The sequence below is a fragment of the Hipposideros armiger genome, unplaced genomic scaffold (assembly GCF_001890085.2).
Source record: "Hipposideros armiger isolate ML-2016 unplaced genomic scaffold, ASM189008v1 scaffold_246, whole genome shotgun sequence".
NCBI lineage: Eukaryota > Metazoa > Chordata > Mammalia > Chiroptera > Hipposideridae > Hipposideros > Hipposideros armiger.
In genome coordinates this window covers 2,200,703-2,223,177 of record NW_017731596.1, presented here as the reverse complement: position 1 = coordinate 2,223,177, position 22,475 = coordinate 2,200,703, and the positions used below count along the sequence as shown (strand labels likewise).

Genomic DNA, 22,475 nt, shown 5'->3' with positions numbered 1-22,475 from the left:
TATGTTAATGAGTATTTTTCCTCCCTCTGGCTGCTTTTATAATTTTTTTCTTCATTATTGGTTTTCAGCAATTTGGTAGAGAGAGAGGGAGGGAGAGAGAGAGTGTGTGTGTGTGTGTGTGTGTGTGTGTGTGTGTGTGTGTGTGTGTGTGTGTTGTTTGGGGTTCATTGAGTTTGAATCCGTGGGTTGATAATTTTCATTGAATTTGAAAAACTTTGGACTATTATTTCTTCATAACTTTCCTTTTCCAATTTCTCCCTCAAACAGGAAAATTAGCTTCATTTGTTTCATAGGTTTTGGATGCTTTGTTTATATTTTTGCCCATTGTATCCTGTACATGTTTTCAGTTTGGTTAATTTATATTGCCTTGTTTTTATACTCCCTGACCTTCTGCAGTGTCTAATCTGCTATTAGGTCCACTCATTGAATTTTTTTTTTCAGTTTTTTATTTCTAGAATGTCCACTTAGTTTCCTTTTATAGTTTCCGTTTATAAAGATTTGCTGATTTTGTCCATGTTTTCCTTTACATTAAAACATGTTTAACACCTAGCTTTTGTCCACTAATTTCATTATTTCAGTCATTTCTGGGTCTGTGGATTGCTTTTCCTGTGAATACAGGCCACACCTTCCCAGCTTCTTTGTGTACCTAGTGATGTGTGCTTGGAGGTGGGCGTTAATAATGCTGGGTTCTAAGCACCTGATGTTCTGTTGCCCTCCTGTAAAAAGTGTTGAATTTTGTCTTGGCAGGATGTTAACTTATTGTGTGGCTATCTGATCCTTTGAGGTTTGTTTCCGTCTCTGTTAGGGCAGATGGAAGACAGCCTTTCCAGGGGCAGTTTGGCCTTTCCTCTAAAGCACCGATTTCCTGGGGTCTCTGCTGAGTGTGTGTGGTGTTTGTTAGTCAGATTTTCAGCACCCTCGCTGATTGGGACACTTCCTGTCCTGGTCGTTCTGCTCACAGCTCGCTGGCCTCATGGACCTTTGCCTGGCTCTTGTGCAGCTTTGTATGTGGCCAGAGTTGGGCTCCCTCGGCATAGATGATTGGAGCTCCTCCTCTGCCTGCTCACTTCTGCCTGCTGCCTGCCCCCAGACTCCAGCCAGCTCAGCAGCCTTCAGCTCTCACCTCCACCTCCTCCACTCACGGGCCGGGACCACTGTGTTCTATAGGACTCCCCTTCCTACACTGTATTCCAGATAGGAAGCAGAGGTGATTGCGGGGCTCACCAAGTTTCCCCCTTTTCTCAGTGATCACAGTTCTGCACTGCCTGTTGCCCATTGTCAGAAAATAGTTATTTCAGATGTTTTGACCAGTTTTATGGTGGTGTAGGGTGAGTTGAGGTAGTTCGGTACCGGGTACTTGAAAATGGTCAGAAGTGGAACTCTGATTATAGGCCTCTTAAAGATACGTTTTTATCCCTACCCCTTATTTTTTTTTAACAGTTTAATACACAAGTTTAATTAATGATTCAGACTGAAAATCTTGAGCATTTATTTAGGTTTCATATGAACAATTTCATCATATTTCTAGACAATTAAATATGCTGTTTTGGTTAAAGAGTGAGTGAGTGTGTGTATGTGCATGCATGTGTACATTCTGTAGTGATATATGTATTGGCCACTAACTTGAAGGTAATAAGAAATCAGCTCATTTGTCTTTATCATTAGATAATTTAGAGTCATAACATGGTTTCACTAATATATTACTATGTAACACCTGTGGAGCCAGGTATGTGCTGTGCTTGGGCTATAACAGGAGTGAGAGAATTAGACGGACGAACAGTAGCTCTAGCCTGTGCCATGATTAGACTGGTCTTTATTACTGACTCATGAGCCCTCATTTTAGAAATACTTCTTTCATCTGTACCCCCCATCAGCTCCCTCCCTCCCTTCCTCAGCCATTTCTTCACATTCTAAATATTACTGATGGATTCAGTTCATTCTTTCATTGAACAAATATTTGTTGAATGCAGGCTATGTGCCAGGCACTGTTCTTGGTACTAATGATATCGTGATGAGCAAAACTTACTCATGGACTTAAATCAGTTACCCTCTTAATTGTGTACCGTTATTTCCAGCCATCATTAACAGTGCATTTGGCTATTCCTTGAACATTTTTTTTTCTTTTTCTTTATGGGTATGCCTTGTTGCTAGGGGCCTTGAGGTTTCTTCTCATTTAGCTTGCTTGCCTTCCCTCATTTCTTAGGGGATTCTCTCTCAGAAGCTTGACCTCATTAAGAATGTCCACATTTGGATGCTATAGTATTAATTAACTTGAATTATTTTTATTCTTTAATATGGTTCTTTCTCTTTAAATTCTAATGTGGGTTAATACTGTCACAAGGATGGTCCCCTATCAACAGATTAATAACAAAAAGAAAGTCAAGTTAGCCATAAGTGGAGCTACATGTGGGTCTTCACCAGAGACGAATGGCAGTTCTTTTTGACTCAGGGAGGGCCTTCTCCAGTCTTTTCTATGTGGTATTTCCTCCATGCCTACCACTACCTTCATGAATTTTAACAGCTCCCCTTCTCTGAGCTCTGTGCATGAACTGTTTCTCTGTAGAATCAGTGTTAATCTCTACTAGTGTTATAGTCTCTAGTTATAGTTTCTTGCTAGAGCTTTGTAACTTGAATGGAGTGAGAAAGCGATTTCCTTTTTTTTTGGTTAAACTTTACCAACAAAGTTTTTATGAACTTTAAAAAAGTTACAGAAATGTGCTCATGGTAAAAAAGATCCATGTAGTTCAGAAGGACCCCACATGTATGCTTTTCTCTAGCTTGCCTTTTATACTATTTGGCAGCAATTTAAAACACTATTATGGAATTGAATTCCAAATAATGATTTCGATGATAATTTTGAATTAAATATTATAAGTTCATCATTAAATTGCAATATCTGACATTGCTACATGTATTGTGATACATTCTTGGGCTAAAATATTATTAGAGCTGATTTTTAATTTAGTTGAATAAGAATTATGTAATATGACAGATACCAGGTTAAACCATATGAAATTGCAATTTTGTAGGCCAAAGGAAGTCGAATATCAGCAATTTCATATGGTTTAACCCAGTACTTTGTTATTATCACCTCTGTGATGAGCCGCCCCTTTTTCTGATTAACATTTGAATTAAAAGGGAAGATGGAAACTTCAGAAAGAATAAAAACCATGGTGATTTGCTTAATTATGAAATCTGGTTGACAAGAAATTCCCATATTGGTTTGTCTTGGAGTCTTTCGAGAGAAAGTTCTACAAGTGAAAAACATAGTTTGTGTTAACCCATATTCAGATTACTTACAGCAAAACTTAAAAAGAACATCAGATTCTTTATCACTTAGCATACCACCCTTATGCATGGCAATGTGTATTAATGTCTTAAAGCACACACACACACACACACACACACACACACACACACACACACACACAAAATCTAACTAGGGAGGTAATCTATATTGGGTTGGGGGGAGCCCTATAGTGTATTGTGTAGTCAGAATATAGCATATTTTTGGATTATCTGCTACTCACATTGTTAGAAAATAGCTTTCTTTTATTAAGGTGAGCAATTAAATTGTTTTTAGGTGCTATTAAAAGCAGCATTGGTATCATCTGGGGTCCTGTTAGAATTGTAGACTTTCAAGCCCGACTGTAGTTCTACTGAAGCAAAACCTGCAGCTTTAACAAGATTGAAAGGCGATTTGGAAGCACATTAAGCTTTGAGAAGTGCTCCTGTAGATTATGAGTGCCATTGTCACCCCACAAAACAATGTTGTAGTATCCCCTCAGTAGGTGCTTGTTGAATTTAATGCCCGTAATTAAATGGATCTAGATTCAGAAAAGGAAGTATTGAGTTGTTGGAAAAGTCATGACGTATTTTTTCTTTGCAAAAATGTGCCATGACTTTTCCAACAATCCAGTATTTTAGGATAGTTATACCAGTAATAATCAAGCAACAGCTAACCGTTTCTTTGTAATTCTTTCATAGCTCTCTGGATATCACAAAATTATCCATTTGTCCCTTCAGATGTATCCTTGAGTCTTATTCTACCTTTGCTGGATGATTTAGTGGAAGTCTGTGATTGCGTGTGTGTGTGTGCGCACATACATATACAAGTCAACAATGGTATACATATTAAAGGAGTAATTAGATTTTGATTCAGGGAGGATAGATCATGGATATTGTAATGAATAAGATAACTAAAAATAATGAAATAATTTGTGTGTGTGGTAAAAATTCAATCCAGCAGAAAGTAAGAAACATAAACCAGTTGGGGTAAATAGAAAGGTTATTAGTGTTCATACGTAAATTAAACACGTCTACATACTATTTATGAGACAAACAAAATAGAAGGAAATGCAAAGGTTGAAAGTAATACATACCATGCAAAGATTAAGAGAAAGTTTGGTGTAGCCATACTAATGTCAGAAGGGTGAAAAGCATTATTAGAAATAAAGAGGAGCAGTTTATAATGATAACAGGTTTTATTCATCAGGAAGGTGTAGCAATTCTAAATTTAGGTAATCCAATATCATAACTTAAATGGGAGGTTTTTAATACAAGTCTCTCGCTAACTAATAGAACAAGATGAGAGCAGAAATAGGAAACATGTAAGAGATAGGATACTTAATAAAATTAATAAACCTTTGATTAGGCTGATCACAAAGAAGAAAGAGAAAGCCTCATTAACCAATCTTTTTTTTTTTTTTAAACATTTTATTGGGGAATTGGGGGAGGGGAACAGCGTTGGGGAATCGGGGAAGGGGAACAGACAAGTTGCTGCCCTTTTGTTCTTCAGTCTAGTTGTGGAGGACGTTGCTTCACTGGCCCATGTTGGTATTATCATTGCGCTCTTCCCGGGTGAGGCAAAGCGGTCGCTGGCCTCTAGACGGCCGCTCACAGCGGCTCTTGGCAGCTCACGCTGGCTGCCAGCCACACACGGTAGCTTATGGCAGCCCACTGCAGCAGGGGCTGCAGCCTACGCCGTCGCTGGCGACTCATGGCAGCCCAGCTCCAGGTCGAGCTGTTGCTCAGCATCTTAGCTGTAGAGGGCAGCGTCACTGGACCTCATGCGGGATCCAAAGCAGGGTCCTGCTGCTCAGAGCTGGTGTCCCAAGCCAGCTCTTAATCAATGTGCCACTCTGCAGGCCCTCATTAACCAATTTTGAGGTGAAGGGAATATCGCTACAATTGTATCTTCACTGATGGAAACGCTTAGAAGATACTGTGAAGGGCTTAATGCTAGTGCATTTGAAATTTAGGTAAAGTAGATATACTATTGGAAAAATACAACATAGCAACACAGACACACCGGAAAATACAAAATCTGAATAGTCTTATTAGAGAAATATAACTTGCAGTTGATAAACTTACTCACAAAGAAAACTCCAGATCCAGATGATTTCTCTAGTGATTCAGCCACCAAAGGATAACCACGACCAACCTGTACTCCCGGATGCAAAGCTGGTGCAGCATTTAAATATCAGTCCATGTATTTCACCACATTAACAGTAAATCAGAAAACTCAGTTTATTTCAATGGAGGCAGGAAAGGCATTTAGTAAAATTCAGCATCCATTCATGGGGGAAAGGAAAGTTGTTGTTTTAAAGCAAGCTGTAACTAGAAAAGAGCATCATTATTCTGATAATCAATTAAAAACCTACAGCAACCACAGCACTGGAGAAGTGTCGAAAGCTTTCTTTCTGAGATTGGGAATAAGACAGTGGTACCTGTATCTTGTCTTCTAGTCATCATTTTACTGGAAGCCCCAGCAAGTGGAATAAGGCAAAAGGAAGAATAAGGATTGGGAAGCAAAAAACAAACCAGTTCAAGTACCCAGCAGTGCTAGTAGTTACTTATTAGATAGTGCAGCTAAATCCATCATTGCAGAAAATTCTGTTGGACAGTGCTGTTAATATGAAAGTGTTAATGATGCACTTTCAACCAAAATCCCAACATGGGCTTATTTGGTTTTGGTGAATTTGATGAGCTAATTCTAAAACCTATACAGGGTCAGCCGAGTGGCACGTTGGTTAGGAGTTGGCTTGGGACACCAACTCTGAGCAGCAGGGCCCTGGTTCGGATCCCACATGAGGGCCAGTGACCCTGCCCTCTACGGCTAAGATGCTGAACAACCTGGAGCTGGGCTCCCGTGAGTCACCGGCGACGGTGTAGGCTGCAGCGGGGCTGCAGTGGGCTGCCATGAGCTGCCGTGAACAGCTGTCCGATGGCTGGCGAGCTGCTGCCTCACCCGGAAGAGGGCAATGATGATACCAACATGGGCCAGTGAAGCGACGTCCTCTACAACTAGGCTGAAGAACAAAAGACAGCAACTTGTCTGTTTCCCTTCCTTGATTCCCTAACACTGTTTCCCTCCTCCAATTCCCTAATAAAATCTTTAAAAAACAAAACAAAGCATAAAACATACACAGACATATAAAGGGCTTAGAATGCTAAAACATTCTTTTTTTTTTTTTAAGATTTTATTGGGGAATTGGGAGAGGGGAACAGCTTTGGGGAATCAGGGAAGGGCAACAGACAAGTTGCTGTCCTTTTGTTCTTCAGTCTAGTTGTGGAGGACGTCGCTTCACTGGCCCATGTTGGTATTATTGCACTCTTCTTGGGTGAGGCAGTTGCACGCCGGCCTCTGAACAGCCGCTCACAGCGGCTGCCGCCCACTCACTCTGGCTGCCGGCCACACACGGTAGCTTATGGCAGCCCACTGCAGCAGGGGCTGCAGCCTACGCCGTCGCCAGTGACTCACGGCAACCCAGCTCCAGGTTGAGCTGTTGTTTACCATCTTAGCTGTAGAGGGCAGTGTCACTGGCCATCATGTGGGATCCGAACCGGTGCCTTGCTGCTCAGAGCTGGCGTCCCAAGCTAGCTCTTAACCAGCGCGCCACTCGGCCGGCCCTAAAACCTTCTTGAAGAACAAAATTCTCTACTAGATATTAAAACTTGTAAAGTTATTATGATTTAGACAGTGTCTGGTTCTTGTACAATGAGGTAAGAAATCTAAGTAAGTCTGTATTAAGTAGAATAGAGAATCTCAAAACAGATCGAAGCACATATGGGCATGTGATTTCTGATAAAGATAGCACTGCAGAGTGGTGGACAAAGTTTGTCTTTTTAATAATTGATTCTGGGTCAATTAGATATCCATTTTTTGGGGAAATGAAACTAGATTCCTATCGTGCATATAAACAAATCAAATCCAAGATCATTGCCCATCTACGTGTAGATGTGAATGGTTAAAACCCAACTTCTAGAAGACAATGTAGAATTTTTCCATGACTTTGGTGTAAGGTTCTTAGATACCAGAGCACTGATTCTAAAGCAAAAGTGGATAAGAGATTGTGTTCATCCAAAAACACTGTTCGAGTAACAATGCAAATCATTTGTAACCAATAAGAGGCTCATATCTAAAATTTGTTTAAAAATAGAAATCTTTTAATTTTAGAAATTTGTAAGGAAAAGACGTTCTTGATAGAAAAGTGGAAAAGCAACCTGAATAGGCATTTCCTGTAAGTGGATAGCCAAATGTCCAATAAAGAAATGCAGAGATGTGTTCCTAGTCACCAGGGCCATACAGGTTAAAACCCCAGTGGAGTACCACTCAAACCTCCTGTAGTGACTGAGATTAGAAATACCAGTGATTCCAAGTGTGAGGGAAGCAGTGGGGTAGAGGGAATTTCCATAAGCTGCTAGTGGAGGAAACAGCAGAACAGCATCTCCGTGTAGACCAGACACTTAACAAGAATCTTCCTAGTGACAGTATCTGAACTGGAAATAATCCAAATGTCACTCAAAAGAAGAATGGATAAACAAGCCTTCCTATGTTCATATAATGGCATACTATAAAGTAATGATAGCATAACACGACGCGAACAGACCCATTTATATGAAGTTAAAGCTAATCTGTTTTTGGAGGTTAAGGTCGTAACTTGGGAAAGAGGGAATTTAGGTATTTATTGTTGGGAAGGGTCACAGTGGTGGGGTGGTTCCTGGGAGGATGGCCTTTCTTTCTCTTGACACACAGGTTCAGTTGCTAATTGTTTAAGTAACAATTATTTATTTATTTCTTTTTTAAAAGATTTTTTATTGGGGAATTGGGGGAGGGGAACAGCACTGGGAATTGGGGGAAGGGGAACAGACAAGTTGCTATCCGTTTTGTTCTTCAGTCTAGTTGTGGAGGATGTTGCTTCACTGGCCCAAGTTGGCATCATCATTGCGCTCTTCCCAGGCGAGGCAGATCAGTCGCGGGCTTCTGGAGGGCCGCTTGCAGCGCCTGCCATGGCTGCTCACGCTGGCTGCTGGCTACACACAGTAGCCCATGGCAACCCACTGCCACAGGGGCTGCAGCCTACGCCATCGCTGGCGACTCACGGCAGCCCAGCTCCAGGTTGAGCTGTTGTTCAGCATCTTAGCTGTAGAGGGCAGTGTCACTGGCCCTCGTATGTGAGATCCGAACCGGGGCCCTCTGGCGTCCCAAGCCAGCTGTTAACCAATGCGCCACTTGGCCGGCCCTGAGTCATAATTTTTGCACTTCTTTGTGTAATAAGTTTAGACATGGTATATAATAATGGCATTGATAATAAAAACAGAAGTAATATTTTAAAGTGTGCTTTTGATGTACCAGGTTCCATTCTGCTTACCTACTTGTGGTATCTCATTTCGATTTCATAAGCCCAAGAGACCAGGGTTAATGTCCTAATACCTCTGCTGCATCGATGGGGCGGCGAAGACCCAGAGTAGTTAAGTATTTTGCCATTTGGGCCTCCGTCTTTGTGCTGTTTACTTATAAGAGCCGCTTACATTTCGTCCCAGTTTTTTTGTGTTTTTATTTTTATTATTTTTTAAAAAGATTTTATTGGGGAACTGGGGAAGGGAATAGTGTTGCGGAATTGGGGAAGGGAACATTGTGTTTTTCCAGGACTCATGAGCTCTGTCAAGTTGTTGTCCTTCAATCTTAGTTGTGGAGGGCGCAGCTCACCTCCAAGTCCAGTCGCCATTTTCATTCTAGTTGCGGGGTAGTGCACCTCACCATCCCATGCGGGAATTGAACTGGCACCCTTGTTGTTAAGAGCGAGCATGCACTCTCACCAGGCTAGCCACCTTGCCGCCTGTTGGCAGCTCAGCGGCAGCTCAGCTTGGGCGCAGCTCAGTGGCCCATGTGAGAATCGAACTGGCGACCCTGTTGCTCAGAGCTCGCATTCTCAACCAACTGCGCCACCAAGCTGGCCCCTTTATTGTGTTTTTAACATGCAGATTTAAAACCTCCCTTCCCCTCTGTATTTGACATTTAGGATTCCAATTTTTTGCTGTTACAAACAATACCAAGATAAACATGCTTCCTTACTATCTGTGTGCATGTCATTTTTCCTTAGGCTAAACACCTAGTTTTTTGTTTTTTAACCCAATAGATTTGCTCCACATAATTGACTTGACTTTTTTTTTTCATAGTGAGTTGTGAAATGTTTAGAAAAGTTACCTAATCTGTCATTGTAGGAGCATTGTCATTTTACTTATTCAGCAGACATTTGTTCACCATGTTTTGTGGGTCAGCTTAGGGCCTCGCTGTAGTGGAGGGAGGCGGGAGCTAAGGTCTGAAAAGCAGTGCCAGGCAGGTGCTGTTCAAGGTGAGTAGGGTGGAGGACTTGAGATTTGCATTTGAGAAAGGTCGCTGGCCATCTGATTGAAGAAATGCACAGTTGTTTGCAGATGGGCAGAGTAAAGACAGAAAAAGAATGATTAGGAATCTTTCAGTCATCTAGGTGAGGCATGGGTTGATGGAGACATGGAATCGATCCATAGGACATGGAATCGAAGACTGGGCGACTTCACATGTGGTGGGTGGTCTTCGGAGGGAAAGAGCCCTACGTGTCTCCCAGAGCTTGGATTCTGGTGGGCTGTGGGAGAGAATAAAGAGGCACTCATATTTGAGGGGAATTGAGCTTTGTTTTCTTCAGTTTGCAAAGTCTGTGCAGCATTCAAGTAGAGATTGTATATTCCACAAGAGTGGGAACTGTCCCTATCATCCTTTACTGTACATCACAGCACAGTAACTGCACCCGATAATGAGCCATTTATTAATTGCCGGAGCCGTTCTGAGTATGTTACGTGTATTAAAATGCTTTTCCTTCACCACAGCCTTGTGAAGTAGATATTGTCATTATCAGGAAATTAGGTGTGTAGCGCCACACAGCTCGGACGTGTGGAGCTGAAATTTCAGACAGTGGCAGCTTGGCTGGGAATCCGTGCTCGTCACTGTCGGGCCAGTGCTGCTGTTGTATGTCTCGGAAAAATAGTGCGTTCTGCTTGATGGTGGGGGTAGGCGGTTTGTTCAGGAAGACAGGCGGCATTCTGGGTCTAGTTTGTTGACTCGGGTTTGATGCTTTGCCTTTCGGCTTTAGTCGTTGCAAGTTTGGTTGAACATAAGAAGGGTTTTTGTTTTTGTTTTCTTTAAGGAAGAATTAGCTTTTATTAGTTGGCTGCCAAATACTTTTGTGGACCGAAGTGTTTGTTTTCCATTTCTGCCATGAAAATCATGACCATGGATGGCCCCAGCCTACCTGTGGGATAACTATTGACTGTCCTGTGGAGAGCTTGCCAGGTCTAGGTTCCCGTAGGACTGCATTGGGAGAGTCCAGAGGAATCAGCATTTCGTGGATTTGTTTCCGTGTATTGTACTTACCTGTGTCAGTGGTCAGCACCGTTAGGACAAATGTTTCACCTGGCTTGGGGAATGCTGGGGATATTGATTACCATACACCTGGCAGGTGCAGAGGAGCGCCTCAGCCTGTTCCTTTGAGTTGGTTTCTAAGGAACCGATCCATTGGCGAGGTCCTTCGTAAGAATTCAGAGATTATCTATATAATTTATGGTTCTCAATTGAGGAAAATCTCATATATGAAAATAAGTATTACAGGTTATTCCTATTGCCTTACAAAGAGATTTACTTGTAATTTCCTCTTAATACAGATTTATAGAAATTCATTTTAGTGAATTTTACATATGACTGTTGTGTTGTGCGACATATACTTGCTTGTAGTTTTAGAGGTTTTTAATATTATTGAACATCCCAAAGTCCTTACGTAAAGAACTATCAGATAGGTCAAAAGATACCAACATTAGGCTGTGAAGACGTCCTTTTAACCTCCCTTATTGTCTTCTCGTAGGAGGAGAGACTTCAGCATGCAAACCTTCATCTGTTCGGCTTGCACCGTCATTTTCATTCCATGCTGCTGGCCTTCAGATGGCTGGACAGATGCCCCATTCACATCAGTACAGTGACCGTCGCCAGCCAAACATAAGTGACCAACAGGTTTCTGCCTTATCTTATTCTGACCAGATTCAGCAACCTCTAACTAACCAGGTAAGTTCACAGTGTATCAGAAATCTTTCGTCGGAATGGTAGTTTATTCCTTAAAATAGTAGAGTGGTAAATAGGCAAAATGCTATAATGGTTTTCAGTTTTACATGTCACGTGGAATTCTGGATTGACAAAATATGGTGTTCAGAAGTTTTCATTAAAAAGTTTGTTGTTTTCTTTTTTTCTATGTATTTCACTTAACAACACTCATAATCACATTATCTTGTTCTCTGATAGGGAGGAGAACAGGTATTTCTAAAGAATAGTTAAAACTAAAATCTTATTTTTAATGGAAAGGTTGTTAAAGGAGAAAACATGTAAGTTATAGGAAAACAAGTCAGATTCCACTATAGCAAATTTACAGCTGATTTTGGGCTTTTATAAACTGTTTAGTACACGTTTATAAATATAAGTACAAAACTCCTTAAAATTAAGAGAAATGTAATGTGAATTAACTATGTTGTTCATTCAAATATTTAGACTAGAGATTCAGCAGTTTTCCATCAGATAGATAGTGGAAAGAGAATAAATGCTGAACTTTCTTGGTACACGTACATATGTACACGTGTACATTGATATGTGTGTACGTGTGTATTACTAATATCTTACTGAATTATGTGTACCCACTGTTAGTTTTTGGTTTGCCGAGAATTTTTTTTACTAGCTAGAGTGTGGTAAAAGTTTCTTTCCCCACTGGGGTTGAGTGTATGATGAGTTATGAAAATGGCTGTTTTTCCATGTACTTGGGAATTTGGCTTAATATACCAAGTGGTAATGAAAAACTTAGGAAATTTCAAAGTATTTCTTATACTGGATTATTTGAAGGAAATGTGTTTTCTCTAATTCAGTAACATGGTTATAATGAGCAATTGGCTATAGTTCAGTAATATTATTAGAGGGCACCCTTGTATGTATACTAATAAGGTTTTGTCAGTAGTTGAGCAAGCTTTACATTTATAAAATGTGTATAGCGTGTGAATAACATTTAGTTAAGCAGTAAGATGAATTATGGCAGGAATTAAGAATTGATTTTATGCAGTAAAATGAAAAGTTATATGTTTGAGAATTGGAGCAGTTGGTCAGAATGTTCAAATTTGGAAAGTGTTTAATTGTATACCAGAAGCAAATTCTCTGGACATCCAAAAAGTAGTAATAGCACAGTGATTTGTTTGCATTGTACTTTTTAAGAAACAAAGTATGTTAGGCTTCCTTTTCCTGCTTGTTCAAAAGCAGCTTATCAGGCAGAGTGTCTGTTTTATCTGTTGTACGGCTGTGGGACTGAGTTCCTGTTTGTGACTTCTCCAGGTGTGCAAGCCGTGGACTTGACAGGTCCATCAGGCTCCTTTCTTCTTAGTCACAGTGCTCTTGCAGCTCGGACACCGGCTCTGCGCAGGGCTAGACGAACTCCAATCCTTTCAAGTTACTTTTACGGCTACTGTAGTTGGTTATTTAGCGTAGTACCTATTTTTAGGCACAACTAGCATTTTATTTGTGGATTATTTCACAGAAAGAGATAATCCACTTAGTTTTTTTATTTTAAGCTGTAAATATTTTTAAAGATTGATATGATGGAAAGGGCTGTCTTTTAAGTATAATATTCCTATTCAGTATTTATAATATTATAAAATAATATTCAGCCAAATACCTCTGTCAAACCACAGAAATTGCTGGACCTAGTAAGGTTGTCAGATTAGAAGAGATCTTTTTATAACTGAAGTGTAAAACACTGAAACTGTGCTGCTGTGGCATGGTCTACCAGTCATAAGACATGAGTTCAAGGTCTTGACTCATGATCTGGTTGTGTGGCTTGAGTCAGGTCACATGGACCCTTTTATCTGTTCCTTGAATGTAAAATTGGGACCTCAGGCTAGACCCCCACACCACCAACAACAAATACCTTCTAGCTCTAAATGTCTATAATTTCATTATTTGATTTCCACTGTTGATTGTTAATCATCCTATCAGTGTTTTTTAAATGAGGTTTACTGTACAAGTAAATTGAACTGAGCTAACTTTAACATTTTATTTCTGGTAGTGTTTCATACAAGTTTAAACACAGTTTGTTCAAAAGATAAATTTAGGAAACAAGAAATAGAGTGAAAGCAAGTGTAGAAAAGGATGATTGATGTTTGGAATGCTGAGTCTCTGGGCTGTTACAATTTTCACAGTTCCTTTCATAGTTCTTAAACTAAACCAGTGCTCTAGATATGTGTTAAGTATGCTATTCAACTTTATTAAGAGCTCTCAAAATAGCAAGAAAGCAGAATATAGTGTTTCTAATTCTGTATTACATATGAAAATATGAGGTGAACATAAAATGGATGGAATAGATATTAAACTAGGAAACAATTTTTGAATGAAGTTCAGGGCCTTACACTATGGAATCTTTTCAGAAAAAATGTTTTAGCTCATTACTGATCTAAGCAGGAGGAGGTGCTTTGTGCTGTGGTCTTCGCACAGAAAGGTCAAGAGATGTGAGCAGTGGGGGCATGGCCTTTTCTAGTTCTCACGGCCAGATAGAGGAGGCCGCCCAGCCGGAGCGTATCTCATGGTTTCCTTTTTGCAGTGAGGACACTTGGAGGGGAGGTGGTGGAAGGGGACTAGCCACCTTTAGCTTGGTAAGCTTTTGGGTCCTCAACACCACATGGGCTTTCTTTCAGCTGTAGAAGGGAAGAAAGAAGCTTGTTACATTACTGTACATTCTCCTGACTTTGTGACAATAAGAAGCCGGATGTAGAGAAAACATCAAATGCTTAGGGCTGGCCTTTTGTCTTAGTATCTAGATTTGTAACTCAAGAGTATTTGGAAAAGTTTTTTCTATTCTGGATTTGTGCTTATGGCAGCACAATATTTAAAAACAATTTGGTTACCTAACATGAAATCACAATGAAAGTTAGTGAAGGGAATGTTATGTAGTTTGTAGAAATTAATTTGTTCTTTCCATGTATTGTGAGCACCTACTCTGTACAAGGCACTACTCAAAGCTCCAAAAAACTGCCTGGTCTGAAGGCAATTTTTGGTCAACAGAACGCATCTGGTTTATCTATACAGATGCCCCTGAAATAGTAACTTCTGTTGCCAGAGGTATATAAGAAAAGTGAGGTCTTTAGTTTAGAAGTAGCTAATCGATTTGGCCTTGTAGGCAGAGTTTGCCCAGTTGTTGAAGAGATTAGCGATATTTTGTGAAGTGCCAAGCACATAGCATACACCATGTTGAGTGCAGAAAAACGGTGTTACTCAAAATCACTGTCATACCCCATTTCATGTTCTGTACTATACGTGCAAAGTTGTTTTTTTTGATTGTGTGATTTTGGTGTTTTGAGTGAGCATAATTCCTCCTGGAAAGATGTAGTCACTGGTTCTTTTTCCACATATTTGAAATACCTGTGGAATTGTAAATCAGCAAGTTGAAAACTTAAACACACTCACAGTTTTGTACATAACTAATTTTAATAAATGCATATGCTTATTTTATTGGTGTTTATTATGCATTACTCAATTATTTTACCCAACAAATAGCCTTCAAGTGATTCCACCAAGAGGGTAGAATAGAGGCATAAAATTGATGGAGCTTCTGGCATCAGTTCTCATCTCACCTGTATTCTTCCCTGTCTCAAGGCTTTTGTCATGTAATTTTACATCAGAGACTCAGGTTTCTTATTTGTAAAATGGTGACAGGAACTATACTTATTCTCATGAGACTGTTGAGAGGATTACATGTCATGTAGAAATATGCATGTTCAAAACATAGTGTGTAGCTAATACTTGCTACTACTACTATTTTATTATTAACTACTTATGTAATTTGTTCCTAACAATAATTATATCTTCTACCAACTTTTATTACAGTGGTAATGAAATATTTCACTGGGTCAGATTTTGAGAAGCCTCGCAGTGAGGCTGCGCTCCAGTTGTCCAAGCTGGGTCTTGCTGAGACCCTGCATGAAATTACCTGCATGAAAACACTGCTTTAGGGTCTGAAAAAGTAGAAAGGGAAATATGTTAAGGGAAACCTCTTTTATCACCTTAAACGCTTATAGCATTCACTCACATAAAAATAATTGACATGCTTATTACTGATAACTGTCCATTAAATTAAATCTTCAAGGAATAGTGTAAGAGTAAAATATTCTCTGAACCAGCAGTATCCACTGTTTACATTTAGAAAAATAAAACTATATATTAGAGAAATTAAATAATTCAAATTTTCTTATTAATTCTTACTATCTTTTCAGACAAATAGTTATAATCACTGGAGGATTTTTCTGCTTAAACCTTACTTGGAACTTGAAGAAGGAGAGGATAATGAGAAGAGATAATTATTAATAGTAGTTCAGTGAATTTGCCATCTGGATAACAACTTTGTAGGGTTTGAGTGTAGATGCAGAAGTCACTAATGTTAAAATTGGTTAAAGGGAAAGTGCCCTAGGTAACTGCAGTGCGAACTCCATCTTTTCATACCACACGAATGGGGGTCTTTTCCTGTTCTGTCTGCTGACACCTTACAACCTTCCCCTCCCCCCGCTTTTTTGTTAGTGTGGGTTAACTTGGTTCATGAGCCCCAGGCTCCAGCCATTTCTGTGAGGCCTTAATGTGATGTTGTTACTCTCTCTCTGCCCCTCACGTTGACCCAAGTGTCCGTTGAGCCGGGCTGCACCAGGGGCTTCAGGCTCAGGAGATTTTACTGGCATAAAGTCCACTAGAGCAGAGAGGAAACCCAGGGTGGCTGGTGGGACAGGCGGCAGATACCTGATGTAATGAATTGGTTTGGAGGACCTGTTCATTGGAAAAAGCCCAATTGGAAACCCCTTCCATCATGACACCTGGTGGGAGTGGGGTGCGAACCATAGTCGCTGATGGGCTGGTTGCAGCACTCCTGAGAATTTGTCTTAGAGGCCCTTCATGTACCTGCTGTCTCCCCAGCTCGCAGGACACTCCCAGTGGAATCCCGACTGCCTATTGGATGATGAAAGAGATGTGGTTTAGGATTGGGGTGGGTGGGAGGAGATAGTGGAGTGTGGTTGAAATGAGGTTTTTAAAAGAAAGTTTCATGAATTTTAAGGTGTCCTCTGGAACTTGTTTGTGGTCGGCGCCTAGTGTGTAATCTTAAGTAGGGATATTGGTATAATGGATTCATTTGTTTATTCAACTATTTATTAAACACCTACTGTTAGCCACACACTGTTTTAGGCAAAGGGAATACAACATTGAGCAAAAGACTCCCTGCCCTTTTAGAATTTTCCTTGTAGTGGGAGGAGGAGGAAAAATGAAAACCAGTAAACGCGTCAATGTCTAGTCAGTTAGTGGTAAGTGCCGTGGAGAGTGACACAGCAGGGCAGGGGGAAGGGATGTGGAGGGCATGCTTTACTCCGCCTGTGAAAGGAGTGAGGGCAGATTTCAGCCTACTGGGCGGTACCTGTCAGAGGGCACAGCCTGGGGGTGCCAGGCGCTGTCCTCCTGTCGCACCTGCTCTGCGGTGCCAGCTGGGTCTTGAAATCCTGTGTTAGGAAGCTCAAGATGGGTTTGTTTTTGCCTGTTGGGAACCAGGTCAGGCTTTAGCAATAATGCAGAAGAAAGTTTTCATTGGTCTGGTTGTATGGTGAAGAAGCCCTCTTGAGCAGCATCGTGCAAGTCTCCTGGACTGGGGTATGTCTGTAAATCCGTCGTTTAGTTTGGGGAACCAACAGCTGGCCATATTATCTACTAATTTCATTGATTCGTTCCAGTGTTTTTCTTCAGTGGAATCCGGTTTAAAGAGATAACAGAATATGTGTAATCTTCTAATGTCAATGTCTTTTTTTTTTTTTTAATACACACACACAGGTTACAGAAGAGGGCATTTATACCAGTGCAGTATAGTTAAAGTGCTAGTCTTTTCTGTCTATTTAAGGTGATGCCTGATATTGTCATGTTACAGAGGCGGATGCCCCAAACCTTCCGTGATCCAGCAACAGCCCCCCTGAGAAAACTCTCCGTTGACTTGATCAAAACATATAAGCATATTAATGAGGTAAGACTATTGATTTGTTATAACAGCATCTATCTTGCAATCGTGCAGGGAAAAGTTATTTTGTGACCTATTGGAATATACTAAACTTTTTTACCCCAATGATTGTCGTATTGATAAGTATTGTGAAAACTGGTAAGTTAATGATTTATAGATAATATAATTATGTAAAAGAAAGAAAATATACTAACAAGGACTGCAAAAATTAAGATAATTTTAGATAACTTCCCCCCTTTTCCAGAGCTGTATTTAATATATGTTGAGTTATCATTTCTATAACTTCTACAAAATGAGAAAGGAAAAGTGAGGGAATGATGACACTGTAAAAGTATGTGTATGTTAGAATTCTGCTTAAATTTCCATATATCTGTTTCTACTTTTGCTGTGGATATCAGGAAGCTCTGAGAAATAGTTAATGCCCAGTTAACAGGCATGTGGCCTAGTTTATTTGATCTGTCTATATTTCTGTAGTTTTAAATTGTCTTTCAGTTTTGTGTGTGTTCTTTTATCTGTATCTTTTCATTATAAGATATCTAAAAGCCTTTTTGGTGGAAGTGGTTAGAATAAAAACATAGACAGCACTTTGAGTTACTCATCTTTCAACTTGGCTCTTTGCCACCAAAAACTATTCTTCTAGTGTCTTAGATTTGGCTTGATTGCCATTTGCTTTTCGCCTCAACTCGGGCTCCGTAATTAATTAGTAAATGAGCTTCTTTGTAGAAGGGTGATGTGCCTGTGCTTTCTTTACTCTTCCAGTGTGACCCCTACATCCTTTCACATTAAAGGTTAATCCTCTACCAAGTTTAGAGTTGTTTAGCTAAAATATTGCTCTTATGTATATATAAATTTTTACAGCAATTTGTTGCTGTTTAATGCCAATATTATGTTAATGTGACAAGATAAAATTAGAATGAACTCAATGAGGAACATTTCTGAGTTGGATTATGTACATAATTAATGTGTTATAAAAGATGTGCCAAACTGGGTTTTATCTGAAAATATCTGATAAGTTATTAATAATTTATGTCAATTTGTTACTATCTGATAAATTAACAAAGCCCCTGTTAAGCTGTTAACAGTAACTTTGTTGAAGCTTGTTTTTAACTGCTTTGCTACCTTGTAAACTAGTTTTTCTGATATTATTCTGTGAAACCTAATTTATGATTTCCTCAAAGTTAGTTACCAATTACTTACACTGTTGCCTAGTTCACTTATTATTTTTTACTGGTTTTAAAAACTATTTTATAAGAAAAACATATAAGGAAAATAACCCAAGCTGTGATGAACCACAAGGTTTTCAGTGTTATGGGGGCGGGGGAGGGAAGGGGAAGGAGTGGCTGTTTTTCATTGTTAGATTATTATAGGCTTAAAAATTGGGCATGTCTCAGAGGGCCTTTGAGATTAGTAAAACACCAGTTTATATACATTTAAACTTCCATTTATAAAATCTTTTACCTTATGATCAAATATAAAATTGGGATTGTCTGGAAGGGGGGGGCATGAGGGAACTTGAACATGAGGAGGAGAAAAGTGTTCTTTATTTTGTTTGGCATTTGTTGATTACTTCAGCATATACATAACTTTTTAAAATCCCTCATATGACACTCTTAAGAGCTATGGCACCTCTCTATATAAATTATACCTTAGTTTAAAAAGTAAATGTGAATCGGGTCCTGTTTCTCTTGTGGAATGGGATACTTTGGACCAGTTACTCAACATCTATTTATAAAATGTATAAACAGTGTAATTTAAAAATGAATGTCACTGTAGACATTTTTCATTGGTTATATATTAATGTTATTCTATAATTCAAATAGCAATTATAGACAATTATTTCATTTTTGGTATTTGTTATCAGTTTCCTACTGATAGCAGAATTGTCTCTTGATGTATGCTCCTTTAATCCCCAGTAATGTTTTAAATCACACAGTTAACACTATATATTCTCATTATAGGTTTACTATGCAAAAAAGAAGCGAAGGCACCAACAGGGCCAGGGAGACGATTCTAGTCATAAGAAGGAGCGGAAGGTTTACAATGATGGTTATGACGATGATAACTATGATTATATTGTAAAAAACGGAGAAAAGTGGATGGATCGTTACGAAATTGATTCCTTGATAGGCAAAGGTTCCTTTGGACAGGTAATTTAATGGAAAATCTTGAATTTCATACATTAGAATTAATTTTTTAGCGAATCATGTTGTTGCACCCTTTCCTCATTTGTATACTTTTCAATATTTGTAAATAGATCTATACGATGTTTATGTGATTGGATTATTACTGTTCTCTAAAGAAAGTAAAGCTGTCAGCTATAAAAAACCCAGTGGACCCTTTTTTTTCCTTTATTTACTTTCTATAGCTAGCAAGTACTTACCTTAGTAATGACTAAAGTGGTTGATTTAATCACTAATAGACATCATATTGCCCCTTTCATATGGGCTTTGTACAGTTTATGGATGATTATTTTGAATGCTAGAGATAATTACCTCCTGTCTGAGATTCCGCTTCAAAGAGAAAAAGAATGACTATTTTCAGCTGGCACAGCAGGTGCCCTCTCACTTTTTGGAGGCTTGGAAAGCCAGGGGCTATGCCCGGGGACTTGCTCTCAACTCCTCATCAGACTAACTGTATCAGGCCTCCAAGTGGGCGGGCAGATGGTCTTCAGGGTTCCCTCCTCCAGTCCTCACAGCATCAGCAACTGGTAAGCTGACCAGGCTAATTCTGCCGGAAAGGATCTTCGGGCAGCAGCTTCCAGGATAAGAGGAAGGGACTGTTTTTTTCCTCTTCATTCCTGGCCTCTTCCTTCTTCCACAACTCTCCCCTCCTCATCTTACCACCCAGCCTCAACAGAAAGCACAAAACCCTAAGTACCTGAGTCTGTTTCATCAGTTGTGCCCAGACCAAGAGCTAGCAAACATCTCTCCTTGCACTTTGAAAAGCCTTCTCTCTAGCTATGGCTCCCCCAGCTCTTGGCACTTGGAAATTCTCTCTCATTGAGTCACAGAGCTCTGTTTGTTTGAGGCATGGTTTACTGTTAATCCTAGTCTCCTTCGTTTTGCAACCTTTGTGCAGTGAGTCAGTCATTAACCTGCAATCCAGTTATTCCTTTGGACTTTTTAATGATGAGGGTAGAATGGGTCTCAAATGACACATCCAGCAGAACTACTTTTGTTTGAAAATTTTTGTTGTTTTTGGTTTTTTTAAACTACGGAACCACCTTGCTCGTACTTATCTGTTCCTACCTTGAGAGAAAGCAAAATATGCGTCTCTTCAACCTGTGTGGAACAAATTCATCATGCGTCAGTCTAATCATGCTTAGGACAAAAAGGATTCTTAGGCCATCAGGAGCCACAGGCCTAGACCCAGAAAAACTAAGTTTTTCTATTTGTAAGGAAATACCAACATGGTTGTTTGCAGAGCTGTGGGATTCCGGTGTGACTGCCAGGCCCTGATGTCACATGTATAATATGTGTGCCCCTTCCCATGATTTCAGGGAATTTTGATGACTATACGTAACTCAGGGACTTTTTCCTTGATGTGTAACCTCTTTTTCTTCTGACTCTGGGGTTGGTTTCTCAGTGTTTTGGGAGTCCCTCTTCATGAAAGTTTTACTTTTTTTGTCAGAGACAGCTCTGTTTCTCTATCAGCCTCTTAAGAAAAGGTATTTCTGAGGCCCCCCTCTTAATCGTAAGTAAGGTTGTGAACACCCTCAATCTAGGGATTGCTGTGTCCACTTGGAAAATAATACCACTGTTTAGGCAGTTGCTCTCAACAGGATGTTTTTACTTTTGTGATGTCCACCATGAAAATTATGGCCAGGTAGCCTACTCTCTAAACTTAACTTTCCCGAAGTACTCTGTCTTTGAGTTCAGAGTGATGTTTTCCTCTTCCCCTTCACTTTGATTTTCTTTTACTCTTAGTTCCTAAGAGCCAGTGAGCATAGTAAACCTGTGAAAAATACAGGCCTCTGATATCCGACTCCATTTCACAGGTCACACTGATGCCCCTCCTGTGCTGAGGTGCGCTCAGAGAGCTGAGGACCTACCACTCATCAGATAATGTCTTCCATATTGACTTGGCTAGACTTTGTCTAACGTGTCTGCCAGATCCGTTCAACAAGGGGCTCCTTCACTTCTTTAGCCAGTGGTTATCAGTCCTGATTGCACATTGGAATTTCCCGGGGAGCTTTGGGAAAAAAAGAAAGAACTAATGCTTAGGCTCCACACCAATTAAGTCAGAATCTCTGTGACTGGTTTCTGGGCATTGGCATTTGTAAAAAAACTGCCTATTAAATGAGTAATTTAGGGTGGAAAACCATTGCTTTAGCATTTAGCAGGTTAACTGTTTGCTAAGTCAGTAAATAGTTGGACCCCTGTTAATGGCCTTTGTCCTGGAGACCATGGGGATCTGGGCACTGAACTGCAACTCTTGGTGCGGTCAGTGATACTTAAGGATGTCAGAACCACTTGGTCAGATGTTTACACAGCAAGCCTCCATTTTACAAGACAATAGATAGTAGTTTTTAGAATTGGGTGAGAGCAGAAGTACTGCATGTTTCATTCCAAGTTTGATTTCAGCCAAGGTGTTTATAATCTTATCGTTGACAATCTATTTAACCTTGATTGATGTAAATCTTGGAACATGCATTCCATTCTTTTCTTGTAATCCAGTGGTACTCAGCCTACACATTGGGATCCAGACTTTCTGAATGCGCTAGATAACGTCTCTACTACTATTACCTATTCAGATTATATATTAATATAACATTATAACTGTAACTTAATTATAATGGTTATTTCTGATTGGTAGAGATCGTTTAATCTGTATATTGATTTCTTAATTTTTATGTAAATCTCTTTGTTAATAGTATGAAACTCATTTAAAATGAGTAAATTAAATGAGAGGTGTGCGTGGTGATTTGGTCATGAACACTCCACTGTCCTTATAGCATTGATTCTCATTTTAAAACTATTAAAATCCCCAATTATGGCATTTAATTATATCGTGGAACTGGTCTGATAATGTGTATTTGAATTTTTTTTTTTTTTTAAGCTGAGCCATCCTACCACCTGTTGGCAGCTCAATGGCAGCTCA

The 22,475-nt window shown here is 39.7% G+C and overlaps 1 protein-coding gene across 3 annotated transcripts in view; it reads left to right on the top strand.

Annotated features, from left to right (window-relative positions):
• Window positions 1-22,475, top strand: part of DYRK1A (dual specificity tyrosine phosphorylation regulated kinase 1A) — a 146,261-nt gene that overhangs the window by 90,193 nt on the left and 33,593 nt on the right. For 2 of the 3 annotated variants that reach the window (XM_019655769.1, XM_019655770.1), the window contains exons 3-5: window positions 11,178-11,374; window positions 17,262-17,381; window positions 19,334-19,522. In XM_019655769.1, the coding sequence (XP_019511314.1) occupies window positions 11,178-11,374; window positions 17,262-17,381; window positions 19,334-19,522 (506 nt within the window). The remainder of the gene's footprint in view (window positions 1-11,177; window positions 11,375-17,261; window positions 17,382-19,333; window positions 19,523-22,475) is intronic. The other variant, XM_019655772.1, reaches the window with a different exon arrangement.